At 40.5% G+C, this 24,009-nt stretch overlaps 1 protein-coding gene across 1 annotated transcript; it reads left to right on the forward strand.

The window, feature by feature from the left end:
- Nucleotides 1–542: 542 nt before the first annotated feature.
- MAP3K8 (mitogen-activated protein kinase kinase kinase 8) lies at nucleotides 543–23,482 on the forward strand. Its single transcript, XM_090266675.1, has 8 exons — nucleotides 543–740; nucleotides 4,786–5,144; nucleotides 11,933–12,100; nucleotides 14,698–14,959; nucleotides 16,368–16,474; nucleotides 20,565–20,717; nucleotides 21,372–21,618; nucleotides 22,568–23,482. Exons 2-8 carry the CDS (start codon nucleotides 4,809–4,811, stop codon nucleotides 22,696–22,698), a joined length of 1,404 nt encoding a protein of 467 aa, XP_090122801.1. The 5' UTR covers nucleotides 543–740; nucleotides 4,786–4,808; the 3' UTR covers nucleotides 22,699–23,482.
- Nucleotides 23,483–24,009: the final 527 nt, after the last annotated feature.

Here is a 24,009-nt window from a genome sequence, read left to right on the forward strand (position 1 = left end):
CCAGACGCCACTGCGCCTCCCGCAGCGCGCTTCTGTACCCCAGGAACGTGGTGGCACGGGAAAGGGCCTGGGCTGCCCACCTGGGCTCGGGACACCGGAGTAACGCCGAGGGCGCGAGCTGGTTGGGGAATACAGTCTTTTCCCAGGGACGGGAAAGGGGTGCGGAGGCACGCTTGAGCTGTATAACTGCACCAGGTTTTCCGGTCATCAGGTCCGAGGGAAAACTCCAAAGTGTCCCAGGCCCCCGACTACAGTCCCCGGCCCTTAGGTGGCGTGGCGATCCCCACTCCAGTGCTCAGGGCGTGCTCCTCCCCCAACGACGCTCGCTCCTCCCCCATTTCGTCTTGTGCTCCGCCCCGGAGCCCCGAGGGCAGCCGGGGGGAGGACGGAATTTCCCTGCGCTGGGGCTCCGGCTTCCCCGCAATTCTTTCTGTTTACAGAAAGAAAGGGGAAATGGAAAAGGCGGGGAGGCGGTGGCTAGTGTACGCTGCGCCACCCCTCTGTCGGCTCAGACGCTGTGAGTCAGGGGCCGACGAGGGCGACCAGACCTCGTTAGTCCGGTCCGGTCGGGACGACGCACCACGCTCTGGGGCCGGTCGCCCTGGCTCCAGCCTCTGCCCCCGCTGGACCTCGGGGTCCCGGCGCGCACGGCTCTGGAGGACCGGCCAACCGCTTCGCAGCGAGCCGTCGTGGGGCCGTAGCTGGAGCGCCCGGCCTGTGGGGACGAGCGGAGGCAGCAGGTAACACAGAACTCAGGGGCTTAGGTGTATCCTCTGGTCTCGGTCGTCCGTGACACCCAAGCTGGTCTCATCCTGAGAGGGAGGGTGCCCCCAGCATGGCGGTGACTCCCAGGCTCGTGGAAGTTGGGGGCGTGCCGGCCCCCCGCGGGGCTGCGCTTCAGTCCTCCGCGCGGGTCGCTGTGCGGCCAGCACTGCTGGAAAGCACCTTGCGCAAGGGTCTCACGCGGTGTAGGCTCGCGACTCCGCCCCCTTCCTGCTCCTTCCCGGATCCCTTGCGTACCGGCAGTGCCGGCCTGGACAGTTGAGTGGAAAGCTGGGACCCGTGTCACCGCACCTTCCACTGCGCATGCCTCCCGACGGCTGCACTCTCCGTGCCGAGATCCGGTGAGTGCACCTCAGAGGCTGGGGGCTCCGCTGCCAGTGCCCAAGGGACTGGCGCTTTTATAATTCAAAAACTCCTAAAAGACCCCTTAACTTTGAGGAACTGGAGGAAGGGAGTAGGGGTGGGAGTTGGCGGAGCCGAGAGGAGTTTGAAGAGCTGACACTTAATTTCATGCTTATAGTCCGGTAAAGGGTGGGTATAGCAGAACAGGAATGCTGGGCTTTTGGTCTAAGAATATTAGGAGGCGAAAAGTTATTCCACAGATGTTTCCCGGCGGTAGTGCGATATCAGGACTCCCGAAATTCTTCTAGTTCTGGGCGGAGAACAACGCTTGGGAGGCAGCACGAGTTTATCCCAAAAGTGCGCGGAGTTTATCCCAGAAGTTGGCTGGGAAGAGCTGTCTTTAAGTGAAACATTACAGTGTCTACCTGTTTCACTTTTGGAAAGACATATTTTGATTCAGAATAAAGGACGACCCGATAAGAACAGGGAACGAAACACTGAAACAGCTGCGTTACATATCTGTGGCCTAAGTCTCAGGTATCTGCCGAGTAGAATATAATCTGCTCCAGCAGACGCCCCGAACTCATGGACTGAATTTGTGTGCAACAGTCGGGGCACATGGCCCTTTGGGACTTGATCCTATGAGGAAAATTAGATGGTTGCAGCATCTGAAGGTTTTGAAGCAGAGCGGTTGCGCTTCTCCACAGCTAACTGCATCATTCTGGGGACTTTTTGGAAACAGGAAAATCGTTTAAATGGGAAGTAATTCAGGAATGATCATTCTTTGTTAGGCAGAAGCTGATGCCTGTAACCTTAGCCATTTTCATTCCAATTTGCCAAGAACGCTCCCTTTTGTTTATGGAGATTCCAGTAGCAGGGAGTATAACCTTAATGTTTAGGAATGGGATTTCCTCGTGGTTTTATGGATGATTTCTGAAATTATTTGAAGCAAAGCATTTTGACTGTATTTACCCATCTCTCCATTTCTCAAAGCGGCATAGTCATCTACTTTGTTAAGTAGGCATTTTATGAGGATTTTTTATGGTAAACCGTGTCAGGAAAGGTCTTGGTTGTTAAAATAGAATACCTTCACAGTCCACATGATCGGGAATAACCTGCAAATCCTTAGCATATGGTCTGTTTAATTTAGGCTTGAAAGTGCTGAGGCTCTTTGCAGGGGCACTTAGTGGGCAGAGTGGTCATCAGGGTTGCTCAGGGAGCACTGGTTTGCGTGAGAGGAGCCTCGCGTTGCTAAGGAATTATGCCTGGCTCTGAAGATAGTCTGTCTTACACTCCTCCACCTCCCCTGCTCCTCCTGCCTGTCCTCCCTTCCTCCCCCGCCACCCCCTCCTGTCCCGCCCTGCCCCCACTGCAAAGTTTAGGGTTGTGTGTATTTAACCTCTTACTTAGGTTTTACATATAAATACTTGAGCCTTTCTGCGTGACTTGAATACTGCAACCTGTCTTTCCTCTCTGCATCAGCTGACTGACTGTAAACTGTATGGACTTCTACCCCTCTTTCTTGAGTCACATTACTGTTAGGAACTTTATTTTCTCTCAACTCAGCCATTTGATAAGTCAGTCCAGCAACCTAGGAACTTTCCAGTCATTGGAGTCCTAAATCAGGCTATTTTTGTTTTAACTTCTGTTTTTCAGTAAGTTCTACAAGTAGAAACTGCAACTAAATGGCTCCATGAAACCCAAGTCTAATGTTCCTCCCTTAACCTGAGAAATTCCTTTCATAACTCGACAGACTCCAGGAGTGTATAAGAACTCTGAGAGGGAGCTTCTTTTTCTCTCGCGATGTTAACTGTGGTGGTGACAGCCATCAAAACATTTCATAGGTTTCTGCCATTTTTCTTTGTCTTTGTTTTAGATACAATCTTTAAAACTTTGCTTCGAAGAAGAAGGCTGGGAATAGGTAGCCACATCCCACTTGCAGATAAGAAAGGTCTAATGCAATATCTGCAAAGCCAGGTGGCTGACTCCTGTCTTTTTGTCTTTTACGCACAGAATAGCACTTACAAATGACACAGCTTATTTTCTATGCACCAGACACTGCTCCAAGCACATGAGCTCCTTTAGTCCTCATAGTCATCTTATAAGGTAGGTGCTGATATGATTCCATTGAACGGGTCTGGGAGTTGAGGTGCACAGGGTAAGGCACTATAGTCCAAGATCATACAGACAGTAAAAGGGGCCAAGATTTGATCCCAAACAGCGTTGAGTCTAGATGGGACTTCAGACTGCAGGATGCTACATTGCTTTCCTGAATCACAATTCATACATCAAAAAAATGAATGTCAAGTAAGTTAATGACAACACAGAATTGTGTGGTTCTTTTCTTTTGTTACTTTTAAAATTTATTTAATTTTTTTTAATTTTATTAAATTTATTGGGGTGACAATATAGGTTTCAAGTGTACAATTCTGTAATACATTATCTGTATATTGCCCGGTCCTTTTCTCAAATGAGGCCAGTGACTTGAGTGGTGAGTTAGTTGCCTGTAGGACATTTCCTGGAGCCTAATACTGGAGCTCCAGGTAATTGAAGCCTGTGGCTTTTTGCTCTCAGAGTTGAATGTGTTAAAGGCCTGTGCTCTCTGCACCTGCAACATCTTTCCAAGGTGCATGCAGGAGCACAATAGTTTAAGAAGACATACAGGCCTCCAGATTCTTTTAGGTCTTTTAAATTTCTTTATCTTTAATTATTTGGAATAGAGTTGTTCTAAAATCCTGAGCATCATTTTTTACCCTTGGTTTACCTTCTTTTTCTCATTTACAGGTCCCCAGGTGAATCACCTGATTTGTATACCTGATTTGTATACAGTAGTAGCTAATGTAGTTAATTGGCCTTAACATGTGTCTTGCCCTTGATAAATTTGGTTTTCCTGGCCTCTTTGTAAGACCATAACTTCTAGAAGGTCATTGACCTGGATGTTAAATTAACTTACTTGGCACCTTGAGATGTGTATGCTTTGTAGAATTAAAAAAATTTGGTCTCAGGAGAGGCCAGCTGATGAACAGGTTAAATCAATCTTCTTTCCCTTTCTCATACCCATCACTGGCAGAAGGAGGATTTGTGGCTTTCCCCTAGTCTAAATGAGCTGTTTAAGTCATTTCCAGCAGAATTATCCCAATCAATTTGCTTAAATTAAAATCTGTTACACATGCTTCTAGCTTCAGGGCCTTAATTTTATTCGCTAGGTTAGCTCCTGAATTTGGTAAAGTAGTTCTTTTTCTTTAACACCCAAGGCATAAAAGCCACAGAGACCTGTGCTGGGGGTGTTGCGGCCTTAGGGGAGCAGCAGGGTTGGAAGCTGTAAAGGGCCTGGAGTCTCAGCTCTTGGAATTCCTGAGCTGCTCTTATTTCTGTTTATGTTTAGGGAAAGTTTGTTTTCAGTGGCTATGGCTGATGCCACCTACTCAGTGAGTAAGGAGTAAGCTGTCTGGATCTCAGGTTTCCCCTCTGCAAAGTGAGTGAGCTGAATTAAGGGTCATCTAAGGTCCCTTTCTTTATTGTCAACTTGAATTCACACACAGAGCTCTAATTTTTTTAAATAAAGGCATATAGAAGCTCTGCTGTTTTACATCAGTTTCCCATTGATTTCAAATGCCAATACAAATATAGTGAGCATAATATTTATGTTTTCTTTTGCAGACTCTCTGGAAAGCACAACAGTAATGGAGTACATGAGCACTGGAAGTGATAATAAAGAAGAAATTGATTTATTAATTGAACATTTGAATGTGTCTGATGTAATAGACATTATGGAAAATCTTTATGTAAGTGAAGAGCCAGCAGTTTATGAACCCAGTCTAATGACGATGTGTCAAGACAGCAATCAGAACGAGGAGTGTTCAGAGTCCCTACTGCTCAGTGGCCAAGAAGTGCCTTGGTTGTCATCAGTTAGATATGGAACCGTGGAGGATTTGCTTGCTTTTGCGAACCATATATCCAACACCACAAAGCGTTTTTATGGACACCGACGACAAGAATCTGGAATTCTATTAAACATGGTATGTTTTTTTCTGATCAGTTGAGTGCTGTGTGTTTAGCTTTACTCTTGCAGCTTCATTGAATGCACAGTGACATCTGAACTTGGTTTAGACTGGCTGCCAGATATGTTTTGTTTTTAATGTAGTATCTGTAAGAATCACCTTCATGTTAAAGGTGCAAAAAGAGCCTTCATTAAAAGTTCCTTTTAAAAAATTTAGGTAACAGGTCTACAAATAGAGAATGAAGAAGACTGTATTTTAATTTAATAATTCATTGAAGAAGCTGATTCATCAATTAGGAAGAAGAGAAAGACTTAATGAGACTCCTTTATCTGAGGGGAGATAATATTTCTGAAGGCTGATTTTCTTTTCTTACCTTTTTTTTTCTTTGTCACATCTGGAAAAGTCACAATATCAATACTGGCTAAATTCAGTTTTTGTAGAAATGTAGTGTGTAGGCAGTAAATAGCTATCTACAGATTCACTCTCTTTAATTGTCAAAGTATGGATGACAAATGACATATTTGCTTAGTCTCAAGTATCCAAATAATCCAAAATATTGTGACAACACTTTGTTGCCACAAGAGTAGATCAGGTGTTGTGTTTAGGTGTGGCTGGCATTCTCCCAGTCTCTTAGTATGTCAGAGGTGATTGTAGGTGCTGGCTAAAGGTGATGTAATTTTTGAAAAAGAACAATTAACAAAGAAGTAGGTGGTAACCTGCAGAACATGCTTATGAATGAAAGTGACTCCCTTGCCTTTGATGCATCTGAATGGCAAAATGGCTAATGTGGGGAGAAGGTCAATGCTGAACAGTAAAGAGTGGACAAAGCCCTTAATTATTTTGGTTTTTTTTTGCATACCATATTCATTTAGTTAAAAACAGTACAGTAATTTAGGTCAACTATGTAGTGAATTATTTTGTTACAAACTGGTTGTGTTCATCTGTAGTTCAATTTGGAGGAAGATTATATTTTGCATAGTTGTATGACTTATTTTGGTCTGGTATACCAAATTGTATTTAATAGTTGATGAAGTACTTTACATTGAGAATATTACTTCTGCTGATCATTGAACTAGAAGCAATATCTGACTTTCTTAGTTAAAACAGATGGAGAGCTCTGGTTCAAAAAACAAATATATATATATATAATGACAAGCATGATTTGTTATGTATTTATTTTTTCTAACATATTTATTTGTCAAAATGGACATTTTAAAGGAAAACATGCAGAATAAAGAAATTACTCTTAGCATGTAAATCTGTAGAGACTTAGGTATGTTTTACCTGGTCCATCAGATTGGTGAGAGATGGGACATAGACCTTCATTGGGAATGTACAGAAAGAATTCAGGAAAATTATAAGGAGTACACAGAAATAGCTTCCTAAAGATTTTGGAGTTTTAAAAACTAATTCAGAAAAGAAGAGAAATTAAGACATCTAAAGAAAGTGAAAGAGTAGGGGTAGAATGTCAATTCCTCTCATTGAGTCTGTGCTCTGTAAATGAAAAATATCCATATTTAGGAGGAAATTTTAGAATAGGACATATATTGGGTTGGCCAAAAGTCCATTTAGCTTTTTCCATAAACTAAAAGACACATTTTTTATTTTCATCAATAACTTTATTGATTTGGCTATTTTGAGCGTATTGGCTATCTCCTGCTATTGGCTTCTAGTGGGTAGAAGCCAGGGATGCTGCTAAATATCTTCTAATGCATAAAGACAGCCCCACAACAAAGAATTACTTGGGAAAAATATCAATAGTACCAAGAAGCTTTGTAAACCACTTTTGACACATTCATCTGTCACAGCACCTTCTCCATACACTGCACAAATCTCTTTTTGTGTTTCAGTTGTGTTTTTATCTGTCTTGAAATAATAAAACATAATACTCAGAAAATGTTGCTTATTTTTCTTTCCTCTTCAATGTTAAAATGGCTACACAAAAATTCACCAATTTTGATAAGTTTTTTTTAAATGCACGTTGATATGACAGCTGTCACAATACAGTCTTAACAAAAATGTTTTGAATGAAGCTAAAGATAACTAAGCATTACTAGAGCAATCATATGGAAAAAAAAACCAATTTTTTTGGCCAACCCAATAATAAGGCAGGGATCTTGAAAACTTTATAAAGATTTTTTATTTTAAAAATGATAAAGAATGTAAACTATAAAGCAAGAAGACTTAAAAACAAACAGAATAACAGGAAAACCTTAAAATCCACAGGAAAGTAGACTGTGCCTCACTGGGAAAACCAGCTCAATGTTCGATGGCTCTGGGGGCTGTGGTTGACTTTCCTGTCACTGCCCTTAAGGATCAGAGAAATGCCTGTGACTGCTGTAACCTTCGCAGCTGTGTGTTTCATGAGTAATGACATGGGAAATGTGACTTTCCATTCCTGAGCATAGCTAGTCTGAGACAAAATGGTACGGGAGGCAGGATCTGCTTTTTAGCTTCCTTTCATCCTCACATCATGGTCTCCTTGGAACCATCCTGTGGTCAAAACCTCTCTCTTCCCATGGCCTTCCCCCTAATGCCCTCTCAAAACTTTTCTCTTTCGGGCTTCATTTGCTGCTCTGTCCCTCTGCTTTTACAAAACAGCAGCTAATTATCTACCAAACAGTTTGATTCCATGATAAAGTCTATTATAAATGTATCTACGTTTGGACCGAACGCTTTCATTCAAGTGTTCACCGTTCATTTAGTTCTACGTAGCTGGGGCAGCCACAGTGTATTAGGTGCTTTTTCAGACGCTGGGGATATAGTACTGAACGGTTTGTGCCTTCTGGTAGCTTACTGCCTGGGGATTGCAAGAGGCAAGTAAACAGGCAATTACAATGCTATGTGGTGCTTCCCATTACAACTATGCCCTGATTGCTGTGGGGTTGGTTAGGCAGAGTACCTCACACAGCCATGAGGTGGGAGGTAGGGCGGCCAGGAGATTGTCAGAGAGGCTTCCAAGGGGAATTGATACCTAAGTTATGCTTTAGAGTCAGCCAGATGAAGGGGATGGGGAGCAGTGTGTTCCAGCTGAAGAGAAGAGCACATGCAAAGGCCTGGAGGCGTGGAGACATGGTGTGTTCCAGGCAACCAGGCATAGCAATGCCTGTGGAGTTAATTTGTTGACTAGGGTGGAGGAACAGGAATTGCAAAAATATCCTGAAGCACAGCCATGTTAAATTGTGGTCTGCATGTGTCTGCAGGTGTGTGCTCTTTTCCTAAAAATATTTCATAAAGATTCCACCAACTTCCAGCAGGACCTGGGGAAGAAACTTTAGGAGACTAGCGCTGGGGTTGTTTTTTGTAATAGTGCTCTACAAGCTATTTATAACCTAGACAACTCATAACCTGATCTGGGATGAATAACCTGAAATGGGTTCCAAACACTTGACTCTGGTGATGATGTGAGGAGCTGAAGGGCCTGGAGGGCTCACTCCTAGCTGTGGGTGTGAGATGCTGCAGCTGTTCCTCGGGTTAGTCATGGGGTCCTGGCTTCTCAGCGCTGGAAAAACCTTAAAGATACCGAGTCAAACCACCTTCTGTCTGATGCTGAAATCACCCCACTCATCATCGCCAGTAGTTGCTGGAGTTGCGATGAAGAGTTCATCATGTAGTGGGACATTTAATTTCATATTTCACCAATTCTGATTGTAAGTTAGTCCTTCCTTCCTTCCTTCCTTCCTTCCTTCCTTCCTTCCTTCAATAAAACTAAAATCCATCTCAGAATCCTCTTAGTCCTATTTCTACTCTTTGGCCATCAAAAGGTATATGGGATGAGTAATGAGGAAGACTGTGGGCCCGTGAATTAAAGTGCTTATGTATGTATCTCAGCTCTAAGATGGATTAGCTGTGTGACCTTGGGGTAGTTAGCACACCCCTCTGTGCCTCCATTTACTCATCTGCAAAATGGGTAACATGATAGCACTTAATCCATAATGTTGTTGTTAAAACGAATGAAGAAGGCACGTGACCTATTTACACATAGTGAGTGTTGAAAGAACACAAACCATTGCGGTATTTGTTGTACATAATTGTTAACTCTCCTTCCTTGTGACAGCCCTGGCAATATTTTGAAAATTGTATGTTCCCCACATCTTCTCTCCTCTCACAAACACGTCTCATTGTGTCTACCGCTTCTCAGGTATTGTAGTGGTAGCTTTCATCATCACCTGGGCTCCCACTGAACGCAGTTCCGGCAGTGCCCGTCATGTAGCTGGGAACATGGTGGGCCCTTTGTGGTGCGACCAGAGTAAGACAGGGCCAGCTGTGCCTCTGTTCTAAATAATTGGCTCTTTTAATGGGTCCCAAAGACTCATCCATGTCATAGCAGCCACATGACAGAGGTCTCTCATGAAATTTATTTTCACTGAAATACCTAAGGATTATTCTGAAGCACTGCTTATGGCCCAGCATCATCTAAGACCCATGACAGTAATCTGGATGAGGAGATCAAAAGCATAGAATGTCTACACTTGCAGCTGAAGAATTGGCAGAGGCAAGCAGCACAGAGAGCCACAAGATTCTTTGGTAGGGCCCCTAGAAAGAAGAAGGGGAAAAAAAGCATCTCACATTCACATAGGGAAGGTCTAGGGCGAGGGGAAAACCAGGGGCTGCACAAAACTGCAAAGTGGCTTGTCACCTGTATACCAGGGCCCGTCATCGAAGGTGGCCTTGGAGAACTTGTGGGGCATTCAGAGGGAATCCCCTGCATCTAGCAGATTGTGAAATAAGGGTGAAGGCACTTGCAAGATTTGATCCAAAGTGGAGAATGCTAAGGTGTGCTCAGTGACATGTAAACATAGGCTTTTAATAACTGGGTTTTGATCATAGCTTAGATTTAATTATAGCTTCCTGGAAGATAAAAGGCTCTTTTCCAGAGAACAGTGTGGTGGCTTGGGGGTCAGACAGCTCTGAGTTTGAATCCTGACTCTGTCACTGACTTGCGAGTTACTTAACCTCTGAAGCCAGTTTCTCACCTGTAAAAAAGGAGATAAAAATAGCTCTTACCCGTAGGACTGTTGTGAGACTTCAATGAGATAATGCGTAAGATACTGAGTCTAGTGCCTGGTCGATAATTAGCACTCACTGTATGACTGCTATTATTATGCTTCATCCTCTTGGACAGAATAAGAGGACACTGGGTCAAACTGGATTATAACAAATTTTGGTTAAAGAAAAGTTTTCATGAAAGTGAGTTGAACACTAAGTGGGTAGCTGAGAGGCTACAGTGAAATTGGATCTGTAAATGTTTAATAACAAAGGCAAATAAACATATATAAATATATACCTTTTTTAAAAAAAGAAAGGTGATATTCAAGTACAGTTGAATGCGGCAAGCATGGTTGTCTAAATGTGGAAGGGGACTAGATTCATCACGTTCTTATCTGTAAAAAGAAGCCTCCAGTAACCTGAGATGACACACTTCTGGGAAGGAGGTCATATTTCAAACAAGTCAGGCCTATGGTCTGTCCTTAGTCATTTTCGCTTTGGGGCTCTGCACAGGATCCTGCACAGAGGCAGTGCTCAGTAAATATTTAATTTTTCAATGAAGTGACTTCACACTTCTAAGTAGTAGAGTTATTCTGTTTCATTCCCTGACTAATAGCACATCTGTTCATGGAGTATGCAGCTAAGATTAGCAATAGTGGAGGCTGGGTGAATAATCCTTACGGTTACTAGAACCATTCCCAGAGCAGAGGCCTGTGAGGAGCCCCCTGCATCTCTGCATGAATCAGGGGTTTTTCTCATGTGGTCGGCAGCCCCCTTTTGCTTCATCTGTACTTGAAATAACTTGATGCTGCTCTGATAATTCCATACTTCCCAAATTCATAATCTAGTTACACTTAGGAAAAACTTGTATTTTTGTGACACCTTATCCCTTGGAAGAACACTTTAAACATTTTTTAGGCCTGTACTCCATGTCATATCTCTTGTGGACTACTTTATTATTTGTTTTGATTTTAATTATTTCTCTTTTTAATATTTTACTGTTTAAAAACTGAGATAGATCTTATATGCAGTAAAATACACCGATCTTAAATGTACAATTTGATGAGTTTTGACAAATGCATCCACTTATAACCCACACTGCTATCAGAATACATCCCTTAGTGTTTGAGTGGACTGGTTTTGAACTCTCCTGTTCTGAATGCTTGCTCCCGAACTCTTGGAGGTCAGGGGTCATCTGTCTCTTATGTGCAGCTGCCTCCCCAGCATCAAACACAATGCCTGGCAAATATTATGTACTCAATAAATATTAAGTGAGTAAGGAGCTGAGAAATAATTCTGCCCTCACTTAATTAGGTAGAACTGTCAACTCATAGCTCTGGCATAACACATTGTTTTCCAGAATCCTCCATGACCATCAGTTTATTTCCACACTCTCTCTGGGTGCATCATGTGTGAGTAATAGCTATGCAGACTAACAGGTTAGCACAGTCTCATTGGAAGCAAGTCACCTTGCAGGCACAGTTTATATTCATGCAATCTTTATTTTCAGCCTCTTGGTCACAGTAGTTAGGCTCTCTTGGATAAATCATTTTTAAGTTCTACTTGGCAATTAATGACTCCTGAGTAGGTGGAAATCTGATCAGGTCTGACCAGGAATGGATGTGTTTCTGTTACATGCTTTCTCTGTCTTGCCGAAACTAAATATAGTCTCTCTACACTGTTATGATTACACACAGTGGCACTAATTTCAAACCCTGCGTGTAGGAATGCAATCTAAAGTAACCAGTTTTTAGAGGGTGTGTCTAGAAAAGGATTTTGCTGGAATTCTCACTCTCCTGCATTTTTATTTGTTGTAGGTAATCACTCCCCAAAATGGACGCTACCAGATAGACTCTGACGTTCTCCTCATCCCCTGGAAGCTGACTTACAGGAATATTGGCTCTGATTTCATTCCTCGGGGAGCCTTTGGGAAAGTGTACTTAGCACAAGATATAAAGACTAAGAAAAGAATGGCATGTAAACTGGTACGTACTCTATAACTAGACAATGCGCCTTGCATGTTTGGGGTTGTAAGATTGGTTTGTTTATTTGCATTACTCAGAAGTTGTTACCCTTTGACTGGATCTTGTCTAAGGCTGCCCTGTCCAAAAGCATCTGTGTTTAATGGATTTGCTTGCTACCTGGGGCTGTTCAGCCCCTAAATCTGTCACAGTGCACAACTGATTTTAATCTAGTTTGCCATGATTAAAAAAAAGAAGAAGAAAGAAAGAAAACGCTGGCTAATTTAGCACCAGTTTGGATAATGTCATGTAATGCCATCCCTCTTGTGGAGGGCACGCTGCTGTAGGAGCAAAGCCTTGTGTTGCTCCTTTAGTCCTACCCACTGGGGAGGGGCCGGGCAGGGAGGCAGAAATTGGAAAAGGGTTGAATTTAAAGAGACCAGTTCTTGAAACAATCCCATCTTTTCTTATTAACCAATCATTGTTGAAGTGCCTCCACTTTGGAAATATGTTTTACAGAATCTACCTAAGTTGAACATGCACAAGCCCAATGACTCAGCAATTCCACTCCTGCTGGTACACTAAATAGGCATGTGCACATGATCACCAAAAGCTACATACTGAAATTCATGGCAGCACTATTTGTAATAGTCCCAAGAAAATAAATGATTTACCATAATAGTAATGTAAATGAATCTTTTATGTTGAACTAAAACAGCCAGACACAAAATAAGATCTACAGTATGAGATTGTACTTATATAAAGGCCAAAAACAGGCTAACAAAATCCATGCTGTTGGCAGTCAGGTTAGTGGGCCTCCTTGAGGGGCAGTGAGTAGAAGGGGTCTGGAGGGGTCTCTGGGTGCTAATAGAGTTCTATTTCTTCATCTAGACAGTGGGTACATGGGTTATGTTCAGCTGATAATTCATTGAGTTTTGATACTTAACCAGCTTTAAACTTTTATGTATGTCTGTTTTACTTTAAAACATTTTTAAGTGCATTTGATTTAATAAAAATAAAATAAAAAATAATTGTTGAATATCATCTCAGTCCTATTGTCATATTTAAAAGATCAGTGATATGTTGGCTTTGTTTGTTCCTTCATGAAGATTTAGTAACTACAGTATTCCCTCACTTATCGCTGGTATTAATGTTCTAAACCCCCCCACAAAGTAGGAACCTTACATTTATTCTACACTCTTATTAAACCTACATAACTTCAGCAACATATGCATACAGTACTGCAAAATCCCGCGATATAGCCAGAAATCCACGATAAATAATTAAATATAATATTTTTAAAAATCCCGCGATACAGTGAGGCCATGATAAGTGAACCACGATATAGAGAGGGACTACTGGTATCTGCTATTAGAAGAAAAAGAATAGGTGTCATAATAAGCCACTTTAAGCTTCCGTTTAGAGGAGACATGTTCACAGTCTTTAAAAAAAAAACAAACTTGGTGACATTTTTATAAAGCTCTTAGAACCAAAGTGTCCTTTGTTTCAGTTTCATCGTAAAAGGCATAGGGAAATAGCTTGTTTTCCTTTAGTACTTATGTTTGATTTTTAAGCTATATTTTTTCTTAAAAAAGGAAAACATTATAAGATGATTACCAACCCCAGACAGATTCAAAAGAACATAGGTTGAAGAATGAGATCCCTTTCATTGAGGGAACTACTGTTAATGAGTTCTTATATAATCCTTCCAGAAAGTCTCTGTGGACATACAGTTTAATTTTTCTTTTTTCTTTGCAAATGGGAAAATAATATATGTACTTCTTCATCTTGTTTTTTTCATCTAACACTATGTTTTGGAGACATTTCATATCTATGCTGAAAAATTTGCTCCTTTCTTTATTAATGACTTTTTTTCTATATTCCCCTGAGGATATGCTTATTGATTAGAGAGAGAGAGAGAGAGAAGGGAGGGAGAAAGAGAAGGAGGGAAACATCAATCAGTTACCTCTTATACACTCCCCAGCCAGGGACTGAACCTGCAACCTAGACATTTGCCCTGACCAGGAATCAAACCTGTGACCCTTCAGTTTGTGGGACAAAGCTCCAGCCAACTGAGCCACACTAGCCAGGGCCCAGTGCTTATTTTAAATGCACTATTAGAGTATGAGCTGTGGAACCAAAGGCATGTTATTTCATGACAAGAAATACTGAAGAATGACCTAAAACCTAAGTGTTTTTAGAAATTACATCTATAATAAGTGAGAAATTTTCTCTTGATTTAACCATAAATATTCTTTGGTTGGATTTCTACATTCTAAATGAAAATAATAATTTATACCTTCTTTTGCTTTTTAATTTTCTTATTTTGGATTGTTTATCTAAAGCTGACACAATGGAAAGGCAGATCTGAAGACAACATTATTTTAACTATTTTTATACAGATCAGGGCATCTCAAGGGCATTTATTTGTCTTCTGTTTTATGGGTTGACCTAAATTACAGTCATCCCTTGGTCTCTGAGTGGAACTGGTTTCAGGAAACCCCAAAGATACCAAAAGCCTCAGAAGCTTATGTCCTTTAGTTGGCCTTCTGTATCCATGGGTGTGGAACTTGCATTGTCTGGGGGTTGTTTAGAATCTTACTGGTATTTTTGTGTTTTAGATCCCAGTAGATCAATTTAAGCCATCTGATGTGGAAATCCAAGCTTGTTTTCGGCATGAGAACATTGCTGAGTTATATGGCGCAGTCCTATGGGGTGAAACTGTCCATCTCTTCATGGAAGCCGGTGAGGGCGGGTCCGTTCTGGAGAAACTGGAGAGCTGTGGACCAATGAGAGAATTTGAAATTATTTGGGTGACAAAGCATGTTCTCAAGGGACTTGATTTTCTACACTCAAAGAAAGTGATTCACCATGATATTAAACGTGAGTTATTTTTGGATATGTACCTTTATGGCTTAAAGAGACTGGTTAGACAGGAGGCAATGGATGATTTCCTTCTATCTAAAGATCCTCAGTGGCAGGGAGCACAGCTCCCTTGGAGCACTTGGCACTTTTCTCCTCTGTGCTTCTGAAACATCTTTTAGAATCAAGAGGGGTCACTAGAACTTTCAACATATAAGGAAGGGTACCTATCCAATAGTGGAAGAGATTAGAGCCACATACCTATTAAGGACTTTTAAAATACTAATTTACTTAAACACACACACATACAGCCACATCTTTTTGAGAAACAAATAGCTTTTAAATTTTGAACATCTATTTGGCAATAGTTTATTCAACAAGCCTTCACTGACTGCCTTCTAGGAGTAAGAGGTGTTGAAGAACTGCGCAAGAGAAACCCACTATGGACCCTTACTACCTAAAGATCAATTGGGCTAGTAAAACTTTCACTGAAAAAAAAAATGGATATTTTACTTTTTTGTTTTAGAAAGTGACTTTATAATAGTATGCTTATATTATAGAATTTGAAACTCAAGCTATTCATTATAGTATTTTTTCTAGCTTAATTGAGATATAATTGATATATAGCATTGTATAAGTTTAAGATGTACAATGTAATGATTTGATGTATGTATATATTGTAAAGTGATTACCACAATTAGGTTAACTAATATTCATCACCTTACATAGTTATAATTTTTTTTTTTTGGTGGTGAGAACTTTTAAAAGCTACTCTTTTAGCAACTTTCCCATATAAAATATGGTATTGTTAACTATAGTCATGATGTTGTGTGTGTCATCCAGAACTGATTCATGTTAGAACTGAAATTTTTACCCTTTTGACCACATTCACCTATTTTCCCCACCCACTGGCTCTGGCAGCCACCAATCTGTTCCATTTTTATGAGTTCGGTATTTTTAGATTCCACATGTAAGTGAGATCATAGAGTATTTGTCTTTCTCCAACTTATTTCACATAACATAATGCCCAAATGGCAAGAATTCCTTCTTTTTTATGGCTGAATAATATTCCATCACACACACACACACACATTTTCCTTATCCATTTAGTCATCAATGGACACTTAGGTAGTTTCCATGTCTAGGCTGTTGTATCTTGAATATTGTTAGTGACTACAATTATATTTATATCTACATTGGCTGTATTCTTGACAGTTCTTAAGTGATCTCATCTACATTCTCAACCTCCTTTTTTGAATATATTACACCCATTTCAGCGGGGAAAGCTTTTCAGTCTTCTGATTTGGAACTCGCTGTTTTAGATTATATTTTTATTTTGTTTTGGGGACTTGCTGTTTTAGATAATTATTTCATTTTATTTATGCATTATATAGACAATTTTATACTAAAAATGTTCTTCTTTTTATAGCTAGCAACATTGTTTTCATGTCCACAAAAGCTGTTTTGGTGGATTTTGGCCTAAGTGTTCAAATGACTGAAGACATCTATTTTCCTAAGGACCTCCGTGGAACAGAGGTATAATTATATTCCCATAAGAATGGTCAATATTTTAAAGAGTAAAAATAAAAAATGTTCTAGTATTACTGCAGAAAGGACAAAGAAAGGGAGAAAACCCATTGCATTAAATTTTTATTATCATTGGAACATATTTAATGAGTACTTGCTTTGTGCCAAGTGCTCATTTTAGCACTTTAAATGAATTATATTTTTTAATCCTCACTAAAATCCTCTTATTGGTAAATACTGTTGTATTTACCAGGATTACCACAACTGTTACAGGCAAGTACTATTATGATTCCCATTTTACAATAAGGAAACAAGATTGAAGAGGTTAAAATAAAATGCCCAAGGCTTCTCACCTAAAACTTGAACTTCTCAGCTAGATCTGGAACTTGAATCCAGTTTTTTCTGAGTCTAAAGTCTAATATCTAATCACAGTATAAATTTATAATATAACTAATATGTATATTCTTAGTTTAATAATGCTGTTTTGGGTCATTTACAGCCACAATTTTTATGGTCGTTAATAATATTTATTGACAACTGACAACACTTTAGGCCCATCTTTAATCCTAGGGATCTTATAATAAACCTGTTTATTACAGCATAAATAAATTTTATTGAAGATATGATCTAGTTATAATATTTTTATTTGGGAAGGAAAACAAAGCAAAACAAAACTTTCCTGAATCTAAATGAGATTTAAGGAAATACATTCCTGGATTTTCAAAAACATACTTAATTTAACATTCACATTATTAAGCTTCATATGGCGAGTGTCTGTTGAGCATCTGCTAGATGGCAGACTATTGTAAGGCCAGGGCTGGAACATGGGACAAGGCCAGCACGAATCATGCCCTCGGTGGTACTTCAGTAGTCCTAACTCTTTGATGGAAGGAGCTGTGTTAAATTTACCTGAATCATCAACAGAGCAACAGTTTAGTTCATAGTTGACTACAGTGGACAATGCGGGATACAAATGGGGAGGAAAGTAGGTGGGTGTAGTAGCTGCCTCCCTCACCCATTCCACTATGGTGGGTGCTTAACTATCAGCCTGCCAGCCCCATACCCTTCTCTCTACTGGAAGTGCCCCCAGAAAATGGAGAGAGGCACTTTGCCTCAGGTTTATCACATCAGTCTCAGTGTTCAACCAAATAACAACCCTTAGTCTAGCTGGTAGACTTATCAATTGCACTGAATTCAGCTGCAATGCAAAAAAAAAAAAAAAAAACCAAACCTTTATTTTAAACAAGATTCTGTGAGCCGTTTTCCTTTTAAAAGATTTTATTTATTTATTTTTAGAGCAAGGGGAAGGGAGGGAGAAAGAGAGGGAGGGAAACATCGATCATTTGTCTCTCCCATGTGCCCCAACTGGGGACCAGGCCCACAACCCAGGCATGTGCCCTGACCAGGAATCAAGCCTGCAATGTTTTACTTTGCATGATGATGCCAAATCAACTGAGCCACACCAGTCAGAGCTGTAAGCCTTTTCTTAACTCACAAAGCAAAGACTCCTGGGCAGCAGAAGAAATCCTTGTTTTTACTGATATTAATAAAGTTATTCTGGAAAATACTTGAGAGAGGATCCTTGATAGTCATCTTTGAGCAGAATAATATTGAGAAGAGAAAACTGTAGACTTTTTTTTTTTTTTTTAATGCTTTAGCACCGGATCTTGAGAATACTTCACCAAAGCACAAAATCTAATAAGACTCAATGCTTATGACTTTTTTTTTTTTTTTTGGAAAATGTTCAGCATATTTTGGCATTAACCAGAGGTTCAGATACGTGACACTCTATAATTTTTCCTGGAGCCAGATTGAGAAATAAACTATTTGGTATTTAAGATGGAAAATACCTTTTTTCTTCCTGGCAGTATGATCAGATTGAACATTTTGCAATGTCTGGAGGAAGACATGCCCTTTCTGGGATTCTCTAGCAGAAAAAGATGTATGCTCGAGTATGAGATGATCATATAATATTTACTCTTGAATAATATATGGATTAAGTTATTTTTACCAAATGTAAATTGCTTAAACTAACTTTTAGTGTTTAGTGTTTAGTGTTTATAGCTATAAACTCTCTTCAAATCAACCTGCATTTACTATCTATGTGGTACTCAGGAGCTGGAAGTTGATCATGAGCAGGGCTGTGAAGTCACCAGTGAAAACTTTCAGCAAGCTTGTTTTTACTTCTCACACTTAAAGAGCAAATAAGATGCAGTGAGTCAAAGTCGACCATGCAGATTTGCTTTGTGTTCGAACTTTTTCACTTGACTATTTCATAGCTGTAGATGGTTTTTGATTCTTGCAGTATAGCTCATCAGTGCAGACACTAGTCACCTGTGTTTGATACTTCTCTCTCTCTCTCTCTCTCTCTCTCTCTCTCTCTCTCTCTCTTTCCCTGCATTTACATTCAGAAGACTATATTGTAACTACATAATACATTTGGCGGGGGCGCAAAAGTAGGTTTATAGTTGTGAATGCTTGAAACAGAGTTTATTCTTGTATTATCATTTATTAGTTATTGTATTATTTATTAGTATTACAGCTGTAAACTTACTTTTTTCCACCCCTGTATACAGGATTAATCTGGTGTCTATTGTTTTTTAATTACATGATGCAGAGAAAAAATAAATAATGCGGGTAGCTAATTAGGATCACTTTTATAGTATGGCACTTTTTAAAATGTTTATTTTCTTCTGATTCAGTGTTTGGTCTTTATGTAAGTTAACATGTAATCATCACATGTGCAGACACACACATAGACACGCAGTCTTTCCCTTTCTAATAAATGTGCTGAGAGGTGAGGGCCTTGACCCCTGGCATGACACCTAGGTTCCCTGTACCAGTGCTCCTGCCTGAGGGTATGCCACTCTCAGAGCCTCACCTAGGCCTTCGTGTCTGTAGTCAGCCAGCCTGCAGAATCCATGAACACAATGACTTGCTGCCCTGGCTCTTGCAGAACTTGAGGAATCAGGAGCTCTGAGCCTTTGAGCCCTGTAGCTCTGGGTGATCTGCCTGAGGGGTAGCAGCCAGGTCGCCAGGTGGACAGGACACTGCCGTTTGTAGTCACATAGAGCCTGCAGAGCCCCATTGCCTAACCCTTCTATTGGGGGGAAGGAGTGGGCATCTGCTACTGACAGTTAATCCTACCCACTGCATTACTGTGTGATTATATTCAGGATCAGTTTTTGCTTCAGGCGAAGTTTGAGAACGGGAAGCTTGGTTTGGCCAGTTTGCTGAGAGAGAGAGAAAGAGAGGAAAAGCAAGCCAGCCCAGAAGTGTGTTGTAGGAAGTAGTTAAGCAGGATTTTTAGATGGGGAAACTGGGCAATTTCCCCAGTTTCTGTAAGCTAGTTCTGTACTTGTTTACTCTGAAATATATTCTGGGAACACTCACCTCCTTCTCAATAGTCAAATAACAGCCAGTATAAAATTTCTTAAAGCAAAATATTGTTAATTAAGATATGTCTGGGCCAGCCATAAATACAGATCATGGGGCACCAGGGTTTTCTCTCTTCTCTTTTTTTTTAAGTGTAGAAACAAACACTTCTTAGAAAAACTATTTCTAAATCTAGCCCTACTTTTCAAGCAGAGACCCATGAAATGAAATTGAACTTACACAGTATTAACATAGCCTTGAATATTTAGTTGCTGGGCTGCCTGGGAGTAGGAATAAATAGTTCATAGAAATGACTAATTAGGATCGCTTTTACAGCATTGCCCTTTTTAAAGTTCTTTTTTTTCAAGTGATCAGAGTTAATACATGTAGACTTCTGCCACTTTTATTACTGCAGATAATTAGAGGTTGGGCAATTTAGGGACAAACATGAGGTGAAGGAGAATATTTGTGGAGGCCATTTAAATATGGAAGTAACTGGTGTTTTAGCAGAAACAATAAACATACATCAGTGCTTTGCCGACTTTGATGAGTGGGGATCCCAGGTGGCTGGCTGTTACTTACCTTAGCTGACAGGAACATAGCAGGGATGAAGGTGCAATAAATGTGGTATCAGTTGGTGAGCCAGCTTCCAGAGCTGGATTGGGGAAATGGAAACCCAGACAAATGAGGGCAGTCACACTGATGTCTCCTGCTGCTTTTTCAGATTTACATGAGCCCAGAAGTGATCCTGTGCAGGGGCCATTCAACCAAAGCAGACATCTACAGCCTGGGGGCCACGCTCATCCACATGCAGACGGGCACCCCACCCTGGGTGAAGCGCTACCCTCGCTCAGCCTATCCCTCCTACCTGTACATTGTAAGTGGGGGTCCGCCAGGACTGAGGGGGCGGAATTCCACCTGCTCAGGAAAACTCTCCTTCCTGAGTGGGATGGTGGTGCACTAGTGACCCATGAGAGGCAGCTGAAAGTTCTTCCCACATTGAGGAAGCCCCATTCTCGCAAAGAAGGCATTGCTATTTTAGAAGAAACTTACTAAAATGTATGTTGGACATTAATTATATGCTATTCTGTTAGATATGTAATAATAAAATGCTACTTGGTAGCCTCAGAGTAGCATAAATCTTTGAGCCAAAGCAGTTGTATATATTCTTTGAATACCTAAAAGAAAGTATTAGATTATAGATCCCAATAGCAGCTTGGCCCGTAATGAAACATGCAGCTCCCATTGTATTGATGGGAGGTGCAGGAGCAGATACTTCCCCATTACGGCCTGGTGACCCTTGGGCCACTGTTGAGATGTAAAGCTGTCAGTGTTTATTCAAACCTAGCATGTACCTCTACACTGAGTTTTTAGGAAATTAAAGGGTAACTTGTTTCATGATTTGAACTGTTTTTGCTGCAGGGCATGAGGTGGGAGACTAATGATTATCCAGGTCCTGTTACTAGAGTACTTTTCCTCTTGAGCAGACGTTTTCCTTATACTGATGCAAAGAGGGCTATTTTGTTTCTAGATCCACAAGCAGGCCCCTCCGTTAGAGGATATTGCAGACGACTGCAGTCCTGGCATGAGGGAGCTGATGGAGGCTGCCCTGGAGAGGAACCCCAATCACCGCCCCAGAGCAGCAGACCTACTAAAACATGAGGCCCTGAACCCGCCCAGAGAGGACCAGCCGCGCTGTCAGAGTCTAGACTCTGCCCTCTTTGAGCGGAAGAGGCTGCTGAGTAGAAAGGAGTTGGAACTTCCAGAGAACATTGCAGGTACGGACACCCTGCTGTGCGCTCTGCCCCTGCTTCCCTTCTTTTTCTGTCTACATCACACCGCTGAGTGTGAAAGCACTTGGGGAAAATAACATTGAGTGACTTCTTGAGTGCTGTAAGTTCTTTGAGAAATTTCAGCAAGAATGTTAGCAAAAGCATTTTTTTAAATGGCTAATTTACCAGCAAGTTATAACAGGTTTTTAGTGCGAATGTAGGTAACACGGTCATTGAGTATTGCTTTTGACTTGCTTTTATGCAACAGAGAATAGCATTTGCCTTCAAAAGCAAACTGAGCATGACAGTTTTGCTGTTGGTAAAGAGTAGGGCTCTGTCAAGTGCAGTTCTGGTAAAAGCCACGACAGTCCTTGCTTTGAAATATCATGCCTGTCCTCGCTTAGAAACATTACGCACTGGTCTGCCCAGATAAAATGTTGAGTTTGAAGTTAATCTGCATTTCTGTCTTCCTGTGCTTAAACAGCTATGCATCTTTCCCATTAAGGAAAATCAGCACATATTCCCAGAACATAGAATATACTTGGGAGGGGTTTCTATTTTTGTTTTTAAAATCTGTGGCATTCTTAATCCACTTAGGTCCAAACCCAGATGTCAGGCCTGGAATGCTTGTTTGCATTTCTGTGCTTCTTGTCTGACTTCTCCATATTTAAAGAGAACCATCTGGGATGTTGGAAAATATACAAGGATTTCTAGCTAATTTCTTGCTGTCATTGAATCTTTTTTGAACTCTCTTGTGTATGACATATTACATAAATTCCCGTATGGTGTTCAATTCTGTAGCTCTTTAGTAAAACTAGGGTTTGAATGCTGTTTCATAAGGCTCAACCTTTTTTTCTATTTTTTCTTTCTTTTTTTTTTTTTTTGCAGAAGGAACATGTGTTTAGTACTGAACACGTTTCCTGGTTATTTATTTTTTCAATGTTTCCCTTTTCAGATTCTTCATGCACAGGAAGCACTGATGAATCTGAGATGCTAAAGAGACAGCGTTCTCTCTACATAGACCTTGGAGCCCTGGCTGGCTATTTCAACCTTGTCCGGGGTCCACCAACATTAGAATATGGCTGATTGATGACATCATTTGCTCTAAATTAAGACTCAGCTTTTATCTCCTGGAAGCCAATTCTGCTGACTCTGCACAGGGGCTGTCTAGTGGATTACACAACTTATTAGCTGGCAGTGTGAGCTCCCATGACTCATGAATGTGACTCCAACATGGCTCCTATGTGTTTGATTTGTGGAGCTGCCCTGGCATCCACCAGGTCTAAAGGTTCTCATTTCTCAGGTGGTGTGACTGAAGGGGAGGAAGTTAAGCATGCCTAGAAGGATCATTTCTGGTGACTGATTTCACTCACTGTGCACTTTGCTCAAAATTTTAAAAATATAAGAATAATATATTAGCCTAAAATTACTATTCTTGGTTTTAACTTAAGTATGGAAACTTCATTTAACTCAGAATAGTTGTTTTGTATATATCAGTATATATTATGTGCTAACTCTCTGAGCCTTTGTCAGTAGATTCTAGTTTAAATTAAAGTCATTATATTTTGGGTGAATAGAGCAACTTGAATATTGTAGCAATAAGCTGAACTAGTGTCTTGAAAGTGGCTCACTGGTTAGTGAGGAGCCACCTGACAGCAGGCCACTAGTGATGGGTTCTGTTGTGTTCCTATGGAAACATTTTGTACTGTACATGCTATGCTTAAAACATTTAAAACATGATGTTTTGAATGTGGATAAAACTGTGTAAATCACATAATTTCTGTACATCCCGAAGGATGAGAATGTGACCTTTATGAAAAATGGAAACTTTGTCAGTTCTTAATGATGCTACTTTTGTACTTCTTACGACTATTTTAAGCATTTGTATATTAAAATAGCATACTGTGTATGTTTTATATCAAATGCCTTCATGACTCTTTCTTATATATATATATATTTTTCACATTGTAAAGTATGTGATGATTCCTACCGAAAGTATTTTTTTACATCATGCAAATGAAACCAACACTTTTATCCAATGTGATTGATCAGATTAACCAAATAAATTCAGTATTTTGCCTTAATTATTGTGAAAGGTGTGATTCTCACCCCAGACTGGAGGCGGGCTCTAGGGGTTGGGATGTAGGTTAGAGGGGAACATGTATCACGAGGAGGCAATACCTAAGAGCTTTGCAAATTGTATGCATGCTCTTCCTCTATTGCTGCTGTATCAAGCTACTGTCACCTGGATTGGGTTGTGTCCTTTTGGTACACTGAGAAAAAACATTGTAAGCTGTTGGTTCAGGCTAAGTGTGGTTCTATTTTGAATTTTGTTTTCCTACATTTATACTACTTTGGAATATACACGTATACTTGCATTCTCTGGGCCTATTAGTG

Source organism: Furipterus horrens, unplaced genomic scaffold, assembly GCF_987537825.1.
Source record: "Furipterus horrens unplaced genomic scaffold, mFurHor1.1.pri manual_scaffold_2, whole genome shotgun sequence".
Classification (NCBI taxonomy): Eukaryota; Metazoa; Chordata; class Mammalia; order Chiroptera; family Furipteridae; genus Furipterus; species Furipterus horrens.

Bases quoted from the DNA above. Each gene is read 5' to 3' on its own strand.
- MAP3K8 (XM_090266675.1), top strand. From the start codon at position 4,809: ATGGAGTACATGAGCACTGGAAGTGATAATAAAGAAGAAATTGATTTA. The intron at 12,101-14,697 runs GTACGTACTCTA...TTTGTGTTTTAG, and splicing joins AAAGAATGGCATGTAAACTG to ATCCCAGTAGATCAATTTAA. The intron at 21,619-22,567 runs GTACGGACACCC...TTCCCTTTTCAG, and splicing joins ACTTCCAGAGAACATTGCAG to ATTCTTCATGCACAGGAAGC.